General features: G+C 42.9%; 1 protein-coding gene across 4 annotated transcripts; it reads left to right on the plus strand.

Moving 5' to 3' along the window:
* Nucleotides 1-412: 412 nt before the first annotated feature.
* On the plus strand, nt 413-15,933 carry dgcr2 (DiGeorge syndrome critical region gene 2). 4 transcript variants are annotated; one of them, XM_034603123.1, is made up of 11 exons: nt 459-928; nt 7,255-7,287; nt 8,281-8,403; nt 10,226-10,312; nt 10,383-10,611; nt 11,760-11,836; nt 11,943-12,125; nt 12,238-12,441; nt 12,872-13,024; nt 13,173-13,409; nt 13,498-15,933. In XM_034603123.1, the coding sequence occupies exons 1-11, from the start codon at nt 847-849 to the stop codon at nt 13,725-13,727; spliced, it is 1,638 nt and encodes a 545-aa protein (XP_034459014.1). In that variant the 5' UTR covers nt 459-846; the 3' UTR covers nt 13,728-15,933. The 4 variants fall into 4 exon arrangements, with proteins under 4 accessions (XP_034459016.1, XP_034459017.1, XP_034459014.1 ...); XM_034603124.1 differs by having other exon boundaries at nt 460-928; nt 10,401-10,611; XM_034603125.1 differs by lacking the exon at nt 7,255-7,287 and having other exon boundaries at nt 413-928.
* The last annotated feature ends 511 nt before the right edge of the window (nt 15,934-16,444 follow it).

The following is a 16,444-nucleotide window of genomic DNA, read 5'->3' on the forward strand; positions in this document are numbered from 1 at the left end:
GGAGTGAAGTACAGCCACTTAAATAGTAGCTTATTACAAATCTGCATATGTATGTATTTGTGTATAAAAGCTTTTCAGTGATTTCAAATTAAAAAGATACATTTAATTTAAGTTGGTTTGATTTTTTTGGGAGTAAAATCAATGCTTAGCTGATGTGGATGATTCAGGGTCATGTAAAAACATAACCATCTAATAATTATGATAATGATCTTTTAATCAAGCTGATGTGGTGGATGGATCAGGATCATGTAAAAAAAACAAAACATACAATAATATAAATAATCTTTTAAGAATGATGGCGATGATGATTATTATTATTCATATGTTTGCTCCGTACAAACAGATAGTATTTTGGGTTGAATGCATCACACACACACGCACACACACACACACACACACGCACACGCACACGCACTCTGGTGATCGTGTGTCTCTCCGGGTCTAATCCGCTGACTCCGCCCCGGCAGCTCCTCCAGCTGCCGCCTGTGTGCTGCATGTTTGGGATTGTTGTGATGAGGAGGCCGCAGCCATCTTGGATCAGCGCCGCTCCGCACCGAGCAGCGTTAGAAGGAGGAGGACGACGTTAACGGCGGCGCCAGCGAAGCTAACGTTAGCTCCTCGGCCCCGGAAAAGCCTCGACCCCGTCTCCGTCACAATGCTCCGCGAACGCCCTCTTCCCCCGTTTGTCGCCGCCTCGAACGCATGAAGGGAAATGGGTGAAAGCAGCGTGAAGCGTTTAACGTGATAGTTCCGGAGGAGGAAGGTGGGAGGCGGCGACGACGGTACAGATCCTCGGTCTATGTTTTCACATTTCTGGATAGAGGAGTTACTATGAATGGAGGATAAATGTTGCCGAAGGCTGACAGCAGCAGTTTCGTCCTCTTCTCTCTCCTCTTCGTCCTCACGCTAACGGACCCACCACGGACAGGTAATCCCGTCTATGTCGCTCCTGCTCCGCGCACATTACCGCTGTGGAGAGAGGGATAAACAGATTACAGCTGAGGGGTTCAGGCGGAGGGGCCTGCTGGAGAGAACCACGGGCTCCAGTGGGGGGCTCGTGCCGCCGCTGTGCTGCTGTTGCCGGGCAGTGCGTCGGCACGGAGGTGGGGGGGGGGGGTTTAGTACCAGCAGGTCAACTAACACCACAATTTGGCAATCATTGAATCACAAGTCACTCACTGACTTCAATGCACAGTCCACACAGACACTTTATTCTCAGAAATATCACATCAACCATTGCTTCTTTTTTTAGCAAGAAGCTAGTTTCAACCCTTTCTCAACTTATTCGAGATTGTTGTCTTCACTCCTTTGAATCAAAGGATTTGTTTACATCCCTCCTCAGTCTCTCCGCTTCAGCTGTGAATCCGTAATTTTAAATGCATGTCAGAGATTCTTCTTCCTCCACTAAACCTGACTCGCATTCACTCAATCCGTCTAAGTTGATAGATCAAGAATGATTGTGTTGTGTTTTAGGATGAGAAGTCATGTGTCACCGGGACAATCACTTCTTCTTTGTCCGGTTTATTTGTGGGTTAGTGTTAAAATCCTGTTATTCAAGGGATTTGTTTACCCTCCAGAACATCCCTGCTCAGTCTCCGCTTCAGCCGTGAATCTGTAATTTTAAATGCATGTCAGAGATTCTTCTTCCTCCACTAAACCTGACTCTCATTCACTCAATCCTGCAGCTGCACAGTTAAAACACAAACGACACACTAAGGCTCCAGCCAAGACCTCCCACGAAGATGCTCTGGATCATAATTCTTGTAACTTCTAAGTAGATAGATCAAGAATGATTGTGTTGCATCTTAGTCATGTCACTGGTGCAACGTGCTGCAGATACAACACAATTAAAACATGACTCATGAAACGACAAAAGACGTGATGCACAGTCCACACAGCAACTTTATTCGCAGAAAAATCACATCAGCCTCTTAATAATTAGCTAGTTGACACTTCTTATTCTGATTTTTTCGGTTTATTGTCGGCTGGAAACCTACGTCCAGGTGCATTATCGCCATCTGCTACTGTACTTCTCTTTCCCTTTTCATTACTTCACACCCCCATGTAGGGTAATCATGTATGATGGTACTTCTTCTTCTTCTTAAAACAGTCGTCTTGTTCTTCTTCCTTGTTCGGTTAATTGGTGTCTTCACTCCTTTGAATGAAAGCATTTGTTTACCCTCCACAACATCCCTCCTTCGTCTCCGCTTCAGCCGTGAATCTGTAATTTGAAATGCCTGTGAGAGATTCTTCCTCCTGCATCACTAAACCTGGCTCTCATTCACTCTATCCTGCAGCTGCACGGCTAAAACACATCACAGTGGTAAACTGATGCATCAGCCATGACTTCCCATGAAGATGCTTATGATCATAATATAGGATAAGAAGTGCAACTTGCTTCAGATACAATACACGACTTATGAAAACCATTAAAACAAACCCTCATAAGGAAATACTTGGTGCCAGTGTTTTATGAAACACTGGCATTATGGTCACTTGTCTCGTGCATATTGTGATCTCCTCCTGGCCTTGTGATTCTGGCACTTGTATAGATTATGAACTGTTATCAGCTCCACCCTTGAATAAATATATCGTCATTTGGCTCAGTAAGCAGGTGTAACCTCCCGCCTAGAACACACATTACAGATAACAAACTGCAGGCTTCTTTTTGTGTAGAGTTGTGGCTCCTGGGCACACGTTCACTTCCTATTAGGAGGCTCATTGTGGTTCATTTGCATCCGATTACAGAGTTAAGTCAACTGTGGTTATTTACCTTTTCAAAGGCTACATCATCTTATCTCTTAAACGTTCAAGAGTGAACTCAAGACCTTAGTTTGTATTGTGACAGTGTTGCCTGGGTTTCACTTTGTGTGAAATCACTCCTTATTGTTTGGGTTGTGATGTGGCCTTCATCCCAGGGTTTCAGCAGGAGGCTATCTGTTTACTTGCACAGGCTGCACTGTAAGAAAGGGTGTGTTTTTGCAGAGCATGCTGGTGCATATCATGTACAGGCTTCCCGTTGGACATCCAGAAACGGAATAGTCCTGGTTCTTGCAACATAATTCAACAGAAATAATTGGGCAGTTGTGAGCATGAAAGATTTCTCCTCTTATTTCTCAAAAATGTCAGAATCGGACAGTTTAGCATCCACTCTGCGCCTGGCTTACGTGGTTTCTAGACTGGTTCCACAGCAGGTTACTGAAGCAGGAGAAGTTGCTCTCAAAGGTTAAGGTTTTATTTGAGCTTTGCTTGGCACTGTGCATAAATGTCACATTTCTAAATGGCTTTTAAAGATTTGTAAGAAGCCTTCAGTCTTATTCAACCAGGTCTAGATGCTTGCCAGTCCGCCAGGCAACATTAACATTCAAATTGTTTGGAGAGACAATGATTTTTTTATTTCAAAATCACAACCACTTTTAAAGACAAGGTCGGTTTCTCTTGCAAATAATGTCATTTATTGGATCCTGCTACTTCAGTTTACTCTGATGGTACAAAGACACTGTGTCAGGTGGACTATCGACCCGAAGCTGAAGCTATACAAAGCTTCTCAAAGCCTGACCTACTTTAAATGCAGTTGACAACACCAGCAAATACATTTTTATAAAACGATCATCGAATCAGGCAACGTTATCAGAGTCCAGTAACAGTGTATCTTATAGAGACTGACCTCTTTCCCTTTGTGTTTACTCGGCCATAAATTTGAGCAACAAGTCAGCTGAACTCTGTTTATTGTCTGTGGGGCCGTGTTGCTCTGGCAGCTTATTTGTCACCATTTGTTCTGCACAGAACACGTTGACCGTGGTTGAACTTTTGGCAGGCGTCATCTGTCAACAACCAGTCAGCTGATGAAAACAACAGTCACAGTTGACAATTAACTTGCAATGACCCAAATGTAGAAAACCTTTCATCAGTCTACTAAACTACTATACACTTTGTCATTTGTCTGTTTCTGGTAAAGTTTATGTATGAAACTAATGTCTTTCTAGCCAGCATGCTAACTAGTTTATGAACTTGGGGAAATGCAAGTTTAATGATAACCAGTAGGAACAATAGTTTCGCTCAGGGCAACTTATTAAGCAGTTGTCTGCAGATAATTGACTCAGAGCAGCAGAGATGTGCACATTGGCTCAGTTAAGAGCCCTTTATACACACTTGCATCATAAAGTAGGTCATTGGTTTGGAATACAGACAAAGTGACCCACAATAGAATGGTTAATCTTGTTTTATGTAGCTAATTATCTAAAATTTGTAAGATAAAATCTAGACTCTTTGAATTGTCTTTTGTTAGTTCCCTTGACCTCTATGAGATGTTAGATGAAGACATACAAGTTATTTCCTGCTGCCGTCGGCTGTGAGACGGCCCTGACCTTCCACACATCTCTGGCTCGAGAACAAGACTTTCTCCCCCTCACATCTGAAATGTTTTGCAACGCTCCGCTCCTGCTGCTGTCCTGTGTTGTTGAGCAGAAAAAAGTTCATTTTGAGAACACAGAAAGTTCCACGGTGCGGAAAAAAGTTTACTCAGGGCAACGATACATTTGGTATTTTATGATATAGGTCAGTAAAGATCATCCTCACTGGAACACACTAGATGTGTGAATTAATTAGCAAATAACCCTTGTTAGCTTTTCTTTTAATATGGAGAACCTCAGTGGTGAAGCTCTGTATTTGAGAGCGTTTGGCATTGTAAGTATTGACTGTGGTACATACGTTCTAATGGGAAATGAAAGTGCTTTCAGTGCAAAACAGGAAACACTAAAATATACTTTCATCTTCCTGGAGGCCAGTTCAAGAAGTTGCCCAACATGCTTTTTTCTGCTTATCTTTTGCAAACCTAACAGCTTGGTTCATCTGAAGGACCTGCTCTGTTTCTATCCACACAGAGCAGAGAGAAATATTGGTTTTAAATGTGGGTTAGTATAATGAAATGGACATGAATGCCTGTACCCACTCAGTGCTTTTAACAGTGAGCCTCAGAGCTGATGTGATTCATTAGAGGCTGGAGATGAAACAACGTGTGCACAAGGACAGTTCACCATAACCCTTGCTTTTCGGTATGTCTGAGTAAAAGCGCTTTCATTGTCATTATTGTATTTTTCTGTTGATTATGTAAGAGCTGCAGAGGCTCACTTTTCAAAGAGTAGCGAGTGTTCACTCTTTTGTATACTCGACATTACAAAATCCAAAGCTTGTTAGAGAAAAGGACAATAATTGTATCCTGCTCGCTCTTCGTTATTCTCAACCTCATTTAACATCTCAAAAATTCAGAACAGCCTCGTTTGACATTCATTAGTCTATAATGCTGTGATACACAGGCAGGTACATAAGTGTTTATAAAGATGAACGATGCATCCCCACTTCCTCCCATTCAAAAATCCACTAACACGGAGGAGGCAGAGTTTAAGACCTATACTGCAGCCGGCCACCAGGTGGCGAATCAAGATGCTTTGGCTTTACTTACTTGGAACAGTCATGTCGTCCATCTTCATATACAGTGTATAGTTACAGTGTGTTCAGCAGTAATCTTTGCTATATGACGTTAACCATTTGTCAATTGTCAAATGGTCTTCAAAACCAAAAAAAGACTAACTAATCACCTTATCAAATATTTAATATGTGCAGTGAAATCCCCACCAAACAGAGAGGGGGAGAGGAGCTTGTGGATTTTCCTGCAGCAACAGTTATCAGACAAGCACAGAAAGCATGAATACTGATGTGTGAAGGCAGCAAGTCTTTATTCAAACACAGCTCGGATGCATCAGAAACCATGTGGTGTGTTTTTTCTGGCCATGAACACATGTTAATGAGGCTTAACAAGAGTTAGTCACATTTCCAGGCTGCAGAAAGCAGCTAGATTTGGATTCTGTTCGCTGGTTAGTTCTCAATGTGCTAAAATAGCGAAGCAACAAGTCTTAATATACAAAAAGTAAGCTGGCGGCCGTGTGCATTTCTTTGAATCCTGCCTCCTCTTGTCACACAACATACATTTGTTTTGTCTAAATATTAATAATTTAAATCACTAACAAATCTTCTCTAATGCATTTGGGATACGTGGTCTCTAATGGTATCCATCAACCTGACACACATTCAGGCCGCTGGGGTCCCAGGAGACAGACAGGTCTGTAATGCGTCTCAATCCACTTAGTCGTAAGTGCGACAGGGTGGCGTCTGCTGTGTGTGAGTGCTTTTAAAACACCTTTTGACAGAGTGAAGACAATTTCAGTTAAGGTCCGCGATAAAGGATGGGTTCACTTTAAGTGTTTTCGCCTCATCGTTTACAGATAATGTTTGCATTGGCTCATGAATGACAGAATAACTAGAGTGATCATATTTGATTAAGCGTATTTCATCTGTCTACATACAGGAAGATGAGCAAAATAAAATCAGTACAACTTGATAATGTGAGGTCGGTGACTTTCGTAGTAGTACTAGGGCATAAAAAGTACATCTTGTGTAATGTGAGATTCCTTGTGTTTTTGAAATTATAGTTCATGCTATTTATCCTTAGAAGGTCTGAACAGTTCTCTCGTCGTCTTGTGTTTCGGCTCCGTGAGAAGACGGATACATTGTTAAAACAGGAAGATCATAATGGAACTAGAATTTTTTTTTTACTCTCTAAAGTCGGTATCAGCAACGGCCCCAAAAATCCATATTGGTAAGGCTGTAAATGTAACAATGGGAAAACTTTCAATGAAGTCTGGTTTTAAATAGAATGAGTTGGTCAGTGCATTCCCAAAGCTAATATCAAGCTCGAGTATAAATAGAGAGCGAGTTGACTATCTTAAAGCTTAGAGTAAGTTTCTACTCTGCTCTGTGGGCTCATTGTAAATCATTTTTTGTTTACCGTCGGCTCAGGTGGTGGGTACACAGGTGGAACAATAGTCACAGTCTTGAAATAGCGCAAAGCTGGGGTTTTTTTTCTAAGTAAAAATAGCGTTGCCATATTTGCCAGTTGAGTGGGTGGTCCAGCTCCACTGTGGGTCCAAATAACCACCTGTATCCAAGAACAGATGGTCTAATGTACACACCGCTGGGGGAGCACTGGGGGAAATCACTGGACACTGACTAATACCAGGGTTGTCGACAGTATAAATAATAGATTTCCTTATAGTCAACATAGAGAGCAGCACAAACAAGTTGAGCATCGTCTGTTTTTTAAAATCACACTGGCTTTGGCAAGAAGTGAAATTGAAACTTCCTCAAAGTCAAAGACACTTGACAGAATAGTCACTCTATTGTTTTTATTTGTTTCAGGTCCACGGCTAGCTCTGGCAAGATTATTGTCAGGTAAGAAAGCTGTGTGTCTTCTAGTGTAGTAGCTGTCTGAGCTTTTTGTTTGAATATATCAGCAGCTTCTTTAGTTTGAACCTTTTGTTTTTGTCCTGAAAGCTCTTTTAGATGAAAAGTTTTACCTAAAAGAAATTCAAATCTGGAGTTTTTTGTGCTTGAGCTGATCATTTCTTGATATGGTGTTAGAAAAACTATAACTTTAAAGTAGTAATCATATTTTGTTACACTGATCTCTTTAGACATGAGATCATTTCCCCCTCCCGTGATAGATAAGAGACTGGTTTGTTCATCACATGAATAAAGTTTAACACAGTTTGCTCTGATGCAGAGGAATCGCTTACATTAGTCTCATAGGACATGGAGACCCACTTAGCTCAAAATGTTGCCGAGGGATATAAACGGACAATAAGCCTGTACATGTGGTTAAGTATGTGTTTGCTGGAGGTCTGAGGCTGCCTCTTTCCAGTTGCCCTCATTACTGCAGGGTTATTTAAAGACTAACTCACAGAGGTCATGTTTTATTCTCTGGTCTCATTTTATTCTATATATTGAATTACTCAGACACGATCAGAGGGTCTGAACCAATTTAAAACTATTCAGTTACCAACTGCTGTGGAATTTCCTCATTGGCAGGATCCCCTTTTAATTTCTAACAGTTATCTATTTTATCCTTCTTTGCTTTGTCAATATATTGAATGACATATGTATAATATGTAATGAAGCATCCAGATTCACTGGCTGCAGTGATACTCCTGGTTTTATTTGACTTAAATTCCCTTAATTTGCACCTTGTCACCATCAAACTATTAATTTATTCCATACCCCAAATTTTTACATCATTATCATCTGAGATCTCTTGTTTTTTAATCTGCCATGAAAGCTCATGTGTCCTCTTTCAGTCCTCTGCTGCACGTTAGATGGTTTTCTCTTGTTTGAAAGATGCCTCAGTCACACGCAGGTTTGACCACTCGACCTCTTGTTGTGTTTCAGAGCAGCGCTGCAGCCCCGGGCAGTTTGCCTGCCGCAGTGGGAAGATGCAGTGTATCCCAATGTCCTGGCAGTGCGACGGCTGGACAGCATGCGAGGACAAGAGTGACGAGATGGACTGCCCCCGTGAGTATTAGCTCGCTTAAGCCCTTTTACACCCACTGTGTTATCCAACACCCATACCATGATTGATTTCTGCAAAGAATAGCAACACACACAGGACTTTTTCCCCATTTGGACGATTGCATCACAACTGAGCTGTTCTATGTACGTGTATATGAGTGTGGACGCACCCAGATTACCTTTAAGTTGCACTGGGATACTTTATAAGAAATCAGACGTATTTAGGGAACTGATATCTTTTGGGCCTTTGGTGGAGATATGTGCCTTTCCAGTTACTTTTGTGTGTGTTTGTAGTAAAACCCCCAAACACAGCTCAGTCCAGCTGGTTTGCTTCTACAAAGTAGTTCAGACTTAGTGTTAAATCTGCAGGTCGGAAAAAGGTCTTTCTAATCCACCACAGTGAATCACAAAGATTAGCTGCCGTGGACTGCCAGCCTCAGATGGCAGAGGGATGGAGAGTGGAATTTTTAGTGGCTGCACATGTGTCAGTGTTTTCGTTTAGTGTGGGTTGATCTCTTCGACACTGCATAGATAATGCAGTGCTAAGCCTTTGACCGGAATCCTATTGTTTTCATCTAAACCCAGAGAGACCTTATCCCCAGATCTCTGACCGCATAATGGGAATTATTGAAAAGGATTGAGTCCAGCATGTGACCTCCATACAGCTGTACATACTGAGTCTGAGATGCTGTAGGCCTGTCAACAACACTGTACACTGAGGGAGGTTTCACACAGGCCTCATTTATCAAACAGGAAATAAAGCATCGCCAACGCCACTGAACACCGAAGCAGAAACGTCCTTCTGTTTCCTTTCTAACCGTAATGCGTATATGGTATATTCTGTATCTTCTGCTGATTATTATTCGTTGAAAGATCTTGCAGCTGAGCATCGTGTTTCTGCCTGTGCAGCATATTTGTGCTTTAATAGAGAAATGCAATAAAAAACCCAGGGTTTTACATACGCCTCAGTGAGCAGTCTCTGCTAAATCAACAGCATGTATTGAAATCAATGCTCTTTCTTGGGATTAGCTCTTTGTTGGATAATAAGGTTCAGCAGCAATCCTTCACACTAAATCCAGCCGGACACTGACAAATACCAGAGCAAACTGGTCAACCTCACCGTGTCAACACACAAACTACAGAACTAAACCCAGGAAACTGTGTTATTTAATATGCAACTGGCAGAGAATACACATTGCAGGCTGAAGAAAAGGAAGCCACATTGCAAACAAGACCAGTAATTGTACCGCTAACAGCAGACCAACAGACCTTTAAGGTAACGAGAGGAAGTGTGTGGTTAACCCCTGATGCAGAGTGTCAGGTTTTTATAGAAATTTCTAAATAACTAGACTAAAAACATTAGATACCGTATATTTTTTAGAAATTCGTTTTAAATAGATTCTCAGAATTTCCGCAACTAGGTTTTCAGTTCAGGTCATGTCTTAGTTTGAGAATTGAGAAGTTGTGGAAACTCCTACTTCACTTCAAATCGAAAGTATTGCTGTAAACGAGAAGTAAGAGGTGAGAGAAAGCACTTAGAGGAAAACTAGTATTTGTCCATACAGTCTATGAACATATGAAAACAGAAACTCGCTTGACTTTTAACAAACAAGGGCTTTTCCACCGGCAGTTTATCTGTTAACGTATCAGACTCTCAGACAAATGAAAAAGCTTTGAACACAGGAGTGGTCTGACAGGCTCTGATTACATCACACGCTTTTTACAGGTTGCACAACACAAACTAATCTGCACTGAAAAAAACTCAGATGACCAGTTGAATAAAAGACTAGTTCTCGTTTGTTGACTCTGAGTAATTCTCTTGCAGCTGTAAAGGAGGAGAGGTTCCGGTTTGGTAACGGGTATGACCAGGTAGAAGACGTCATTGGCGTGGCTCAGCCTGTGCGCTTCAACAGTAAGAATCTAACTTTGCTCTCCCCTTTTTTTAAATTTTAGTTGATTATATATTAACCACAATGGTAAAGTTTCTCCTTGGTCCACAGAGAAATGCCCCAGCGGGTGGCACCACTATGAGAAGACAGCCAGCTGTTACAAAGTGTACCTGCGGAACGAGAACTACTGGCAGGCCGTGGACACTTGTCAGAAAGTCAACGGCTCGCTGGCCACGTTTGTGACCAACGAGGAGCTGCAGTTCATCCTAAAGATCGAGGTGGACTTTGACGATAAAGTCTGCGAGCGCAAAGACCAGTGCAAGTGAGTTTGTGTTTCCTTTTTTAAAAAATTTTTTTACACCTTTAGTTTACTCTGCTCCGATGAATCTGCAAACCAACATTCATCACATCAAACCATACGAGAACATGCACTTCCCTTATTGCTCTGATGTGTCTGTACATCCTGTCTTTAACTTCATGCAACAGCTTCAGTTGCTACAGTTTGTGTGGTCCATCACAACCCACAATGCAAAGTGCACCAGGCTACAGCTGTACAGGAGTTCATCTGGTGGTTGTTCAGATTGATAACACATCACATTTCCACCTCAAGCCAACTGCTTCAGAGTTTACTCACAGCCAGGCTGAGACCGTGTCCTCTAAAGGATCTTGGTGTGACCGGAGTGAGAACACTTTGTTCATACTTGCCCAAACAAATCACACTGAGGCTGAAAACAAAACAGAGTCTGATTTAACTAACGCAGAGGTTGTGAAAACTCCCCTAAGACTTCCAAACATTCCAGAAGAAGCTGGATTTTCTGGATCCTTTACAGTTGAATCAAACTTTGTGATCTTCCTCATATATTTATTTTACCAGATAATCAGATTTGTTAAGTTTGGCTTTGGTGGAGGAGGTCGTCCACTATCCAGAAGGTCGGTGGTTCAATCCCCAACTCCTCCTGTCAACAGGATGGAGTGTATGAATAGTGTACGATAGAAAAAGCGCTGCCTATACAAGTGTGAATGGGACTTGTACTGTAAAGAGCTTTGAGTGGCAGGGAAGACCAGAAAAGTGCTATTTAAATACAGTCTGTTTACCAGAAATGGTTTCTCATGATTCTGTCAAGTGCCCACACACTGTGCAGTTTCTGTGATATTTCTACTTATGTGCTCGGCTCTGTTCAACCTCTGCACTTTCATTTCCTCTGTCTTTCACTTGGTCTCTCTTTACTCAATGAAAAGCTGCCAGAACATGTGCACTTTAACTCTCTGGTGTCAGAAACTCTGCATTTTGGGATTAAAAGTTTCACTTGTTTATGTCAATGATAGTGCTCTGTTTTGTTAGTAGGCCACCTAGTGGCCAATGGTGGCAATTTTAATCACTTCAAATAGTCATGTGCACAAACCCTATAATACACCATTTGACAATGTAAAGTTAAACAATTTGGTAACTCTTTTTTGTTTCTTTTTAAGGTTTTGGGTGGGCTACCAGTATGTGATCACCAATCAGAACCACTCCCTGGAGGGCCGCTGGGAGGTAGCATACAAAGGTATATACAAATCTTTTATGGGTTTGTCAGAATAAGATGTTAATTTCTGATTCTTGACTTGAGTGTTGGGAATGTTAAAAACTTCTGGTGTTTTGTCTCTCAACAGGATCAATGCAGGTGTTTCTTCCACCTGAGGGTCTCACCAGTTTCGGGGAGGCGTCTCCCACCCAGGAAAACGTCTTCTGTGCTCAGCTCCAGCGCTTTCAGATCAAAAGCATGAATGAACGAGGCCTTCACAGTTGGCACGCCGAGAACTGCTACAAGAAGTTCCCCTTTCTCTGCAAGAGGAGTATGTGCTCATGTCTTCTTTTTCTGACAGATGTGTCGATGCATCATCCAGATGCATCATCATTTGTGACGTGTTTTTTAAATTTGTCTGCATGTTATTTTTTCCCTGACAGGGCAAACGTGTGTGGATATAAAAGACAATGTCGTAAACGAGGGCTACTACTTCACCCCCAAGGGGGACGACCCATGTCTGAGCTGCACGTGTCACGACGGCGAGCCTGAGATGTGCGTGGCAGCGTTGTGCGAGCGGCCGCAGGGCTGCCAGCACTTCCGCAAGGATCCTAAAGAGTGCTGCAAGTTCACCTGCCTGGACCCAGGTACTTCCCTCTCCTCATGCATCTCACTGACCAGTGCTGTTTCACACAGGCAGGATGTTTTCTCATGAGTTTAGTCACTGGTTCTGGTTGTCAAAGAATCTTTTAAATCTATGAAAACATTTTAATGTAACCTTCAGGGCTCATGGTCCCACAAGATGGAGCTCCACACAAATCTACTATATTTCATTTACTGCCAAAAAAACATTTTTTCTTTTAATAAATTGAATAATTTAACAAGAATAATGAAGATTACTGACATCTACTGTCTAGTCAGAGCTTTGTTTTGTGGACTCTAGGACACCAATGAGGTGTTCTGACTGATTTCTGATCTTCATACATTAACAACGAGAGAAATTTAAACATTTATTAAACCCAGGGTAACGATAATAATCTCATCTTGTCTGTATTTTCCTCTCACGTTCCTCTTCAGAGGGAAACAGTCTCTTTGACTCGATGGCCAGTGGAATGAGACTGATCGTCAGCTGCATCTCGTCCTTCCTCATCCTCTCCCTGCTGCTCTTCATGGTGCACAGACTCCGACAGCGACGGCGCGAACGCATCGAGACACTGATTGGAGGAAATTGTGAGCATCAATGTTGGACATTCACAACCACACACACCTCTCGATAATAATGAAGTTTTGCAATGAGGCTCACTCATTCTAATTAGTTTCAGATGATTTAATTGCAGCTGATGATCGTCTGTATCTGTCTGTTGTTTGTTTTTGACAGTGCACCACTTTAACCTGGGAAGACGAGTCCCCGGCTTTGACTACGGCCCGGACGCCTTTGGCACCGGCCTCACTCCCCTGCATCTGTCTGATGATGGAGAGGGAGGAGCGTTTCATTTCCAGGAGCCTCCGCCCCCGTACGCAGCCTACAAGTACCCCGACATCCAGCACCCCGATGACCCCCCTCCCCCGTACGAGGCCTCCATCAACCCGGACAGCCTCCTCTACGTGGACCTCGGTACGCGCACATCCTCGTCTCGTTATTCATGTTTCTCGCCGTGTTCAGAAAGAGAGTTCTCATTTCCTTTCCTTGTCGTTTCCTTCAGGACACAACAGGGTTTCCATGGTGCCGAGCCAGATGAACGCCATGGTGGACGGCCTGCAGGCAGATATTCCCAACACGTCTTGCCCCATGCCGGGCTCGGCGCCGGCCACTCAGGAGAGGGAGGACTCCATAGATAGCAGCACCCTCCTGGTGGGGCCTGACACGCCGACAGATGGCCACGCCCCCGCCCCCATGCCTGCAGACTGCACCACCCTCAGCACCGTGGTATAGGACGGCAGGAAGCTGCACCCGGACATTACCTGCTGGTGGAGGAGGGTCGTGAGAACGTCCTGCACACAGGAAAGGACACAGCACGTTGTTGTGTCATTCATCTAAAACGCTGACGGCAGAGAGGAGCGTTATTATTTGTACAGACGAATCAGGAGCTGGAGCAGCCTGTTCTCTTTAAGGTGACGGGATCGATGCCCTGATTCTGAAAATTGTGCAGTTGGACTTCTGAATTTGTTTTAGTTTTTTTTTTCCACCAGCATCCGAGGCAGCAGAGAGAGAACTGTTTCTGTACAGAGAAGAAAAACAATACGTTCAATCTGAGACGGCTACACTTTTACTTTTAGCGTCGACTGAGCGAAGCTTTTTGAAAACATCTCAGAGTTGACCTGCTTGGTCGAGACGCCCTGATGTAAATACCCCCCCTCAGGTCTGTGCCCGTCAGATTTGTAATACTTGTGTGTTTTAGTCCAGCACAAGACAGGGAAAAAATGACAGACGTACAGTGAAGCCAGCTTTTGTTCCTTGTGCTTTTTCTGTTTGCGTCATTTAAACATCTGCAAAATCATGTTCCCATCAGCCCCGTCTGTCGCAGCATGTCCCCCGAACAAGATTTCTACTCGCTCGTCCAAACCTTCTGACCTTACACTTTCTTATTAGTCTGATACATGAAGCCGTCTTCCAGGTTTATAGCTCATATTTGCAGCGAGAGATGTTTTGTAGTGAGGAGGTTTAACCTCCATAAGAAGGTACGATTAGTTTCCTCCTGTAAGGTTTTTCTCAGCTGACACGACGCGTTCTGTATCAGCGAATGTTGTAGTACTGATAAATACTGAATTTGTGTTTCTCTTTGACGATTATTTATGACTGCCGGTTGTAATCTTGATTGATTTATTGTGGGACGGTCGCGGTGACACTTTTTCAAGTGTGCAGATAAGTGATGATCAATTAAATTTGAGGAGAAAAGTTTGTTTAAAATCACAAATTATGATCGTAAATTCGTTGAATTACGCAGTGTTGTTACTTCGTCAACTCTTCACAGGGTAGTTGTGTAAACGAACCATGTTCAGTAACGAAGCTCATCCCTCGATTAAATCAGTCTTTTCTTTTTTTATTTGGAAAGTTGATTTGTCAGTTGTCGTGTGTGTGTGTGTGTGTGTGTGTGTGTGTGTGTGTGTGTGTGTGTGTGTGTGTGTGTGTGTGTGTGTGTGTGTGTGTGTGTGTGTGTGTGAGATATCTCTCAGTACATCTGTTATCAAGCTTGTTTTTCAGCTACTGACGTCACTGACTGTAGATGTGAATCGTTTCTGTTTCGGTGTTGATGGGTCTGTTCTTGTTTCTCAGTGGGATTGCAGCAAAAAACTAAAAAAAATTGTAATAAAAGAAAAGTGTAAACTGTATACTTGGAACAGGTTTGACCCCCCCCCCCCCCGGTTACCACGACAATCGTTTGACTCGCCCGAGGATGAATTTGATCAAACGAGCCACGACCACCAGCATCCAACAAGCTTTTGATCGGACATTTACCAAAACGGTTGTGAACGAATGACTGTGCAACATCTGTCATGTTTGGATGTTCTTTATGAAATATTTTTTTGTGTGCGCTATTTTCCCCTTTTTATTTCCGCATATTGACAATCCACAGTGGATACTCCATCAAACAAGATCTCATGAATTGTCTGAACCGTAACATGCATGTGTGTAAACGAGGTGGTGCACTGGTCTGGATCTTTTTAATTTTCTCATCAACGCTTGTTTGGTTGAAATGTTTCTGACCTGCGGTGCATGTTTTTAATCCTCTGGCATGCTGAGAGAATTGATTTTTGATTTGTTTTTATTTAAAACATTTTGGATGGATATATTTTTAGCTCAACAGTGTGTGTCCTGTACAGTCGGTTCAAAACCTTCCTGCATTTAGTTTAAAATTCTCCGTGTGCGTCCACGACCCGAACAGCAGCATTTACACTGTAGATCCTGTGCGAGACTATGGTGGGTGTGAGAACTAACTTTATTGGATTTTGAAATGTTTTATGTAAAATATGATAAATCGCTACGTTTTACTGTCTTTTATTTCTTTAGCCTTTTAAATTTTACAAAAATGCTTCATTTGCAGAGGGGAAGGTGGGGGGGGGGGCTTGTGTTTCTTTTTTGTTTTTCTGAGGTAGATGTACATCTAATCAAATGCCAAATAAATTGCACCATGAAGGACGTCTCATGAGTCAGTGGGTTTGAACACACACACTTTCTGTCGCACCTCATTGATCCTGACATTTAGCTGCTCTGTGAGTCCTTTGACTGGCTGACGAAGAGGAGGATTAAGGTGGGACGCAGGGGAAATCCCCCTTCCTCCCACAGGGAGATGGAGGTTTCCCGGATAAATCCAATCCACGGCAGTAAAGAGATTCAAATAATTTAAAGAAAGCGGATCTCGAGCCCCACGCGGTGACTCACGAGGCACCAGGGAGACGGTGATACCCCGCTGGAGAGCGCGTCGTGGCCGGAGAAGAGAGGCTTTGTTCACACGGGCCAAGTAGTGACAGAATCCCATCATCCACGAGTGGATGAGGGGAGAGACGACGCACTTAACGCTGAGCTGCTCAGTCAAGACCCGGGTCTGAGTTTATCAGACGGTGGAGAAGAGAAACCACCTTAAGCTGCTTCACTACTTCAGCTGAAAGTCAAGGAGATAGAGTTAAGAGATGAACTTCAAGTCAGATTCG

The sequence above is a fragment of the Hippoglossus hippoglossus genome, chromosome 12 (assembly GCF_009819705.1).
Source record: "Hippoglossus hippoglossus isolate fHipHip1 chromosome 12, fHipHip1.pri, whole genome shotgun sequence".
Lineage (NCBI taxonomy): Eukaryota > Metazoa > Chordata > Actinopteri > Pleuronectiformes > Pleuronectidae > Hippoglossus > Hippoglossus hippoglossus.

What these genes read in the sequence shown, in the direction of transcription:
- dgcr2 (XM_034603123.1), top strand. Translation starts at nt 847, where the DNA reads ATGTTGCCGAAGGCTGACAGCAGCAGTTTCGTCCTCTTCTCTCTCCTC. An exon ending in AACGGACCCACCACGGACAG is followed by an intron (nt 929 to 7,254) that starts GTAATCCCGTCT and finishes TATTTGTTTCAG; the next exon opens with GTCCACGGCTAGCTCTGGCA. An exon ending in TCAGCCTGTGCGCTTCAACA is followed by an intron (nt 10,313 to 10,382) that starts GTAAGAATCTAA and finishes ACAATGGTAAAG; the next exon opens with TTTCTCCTTGGTCCACAGAG.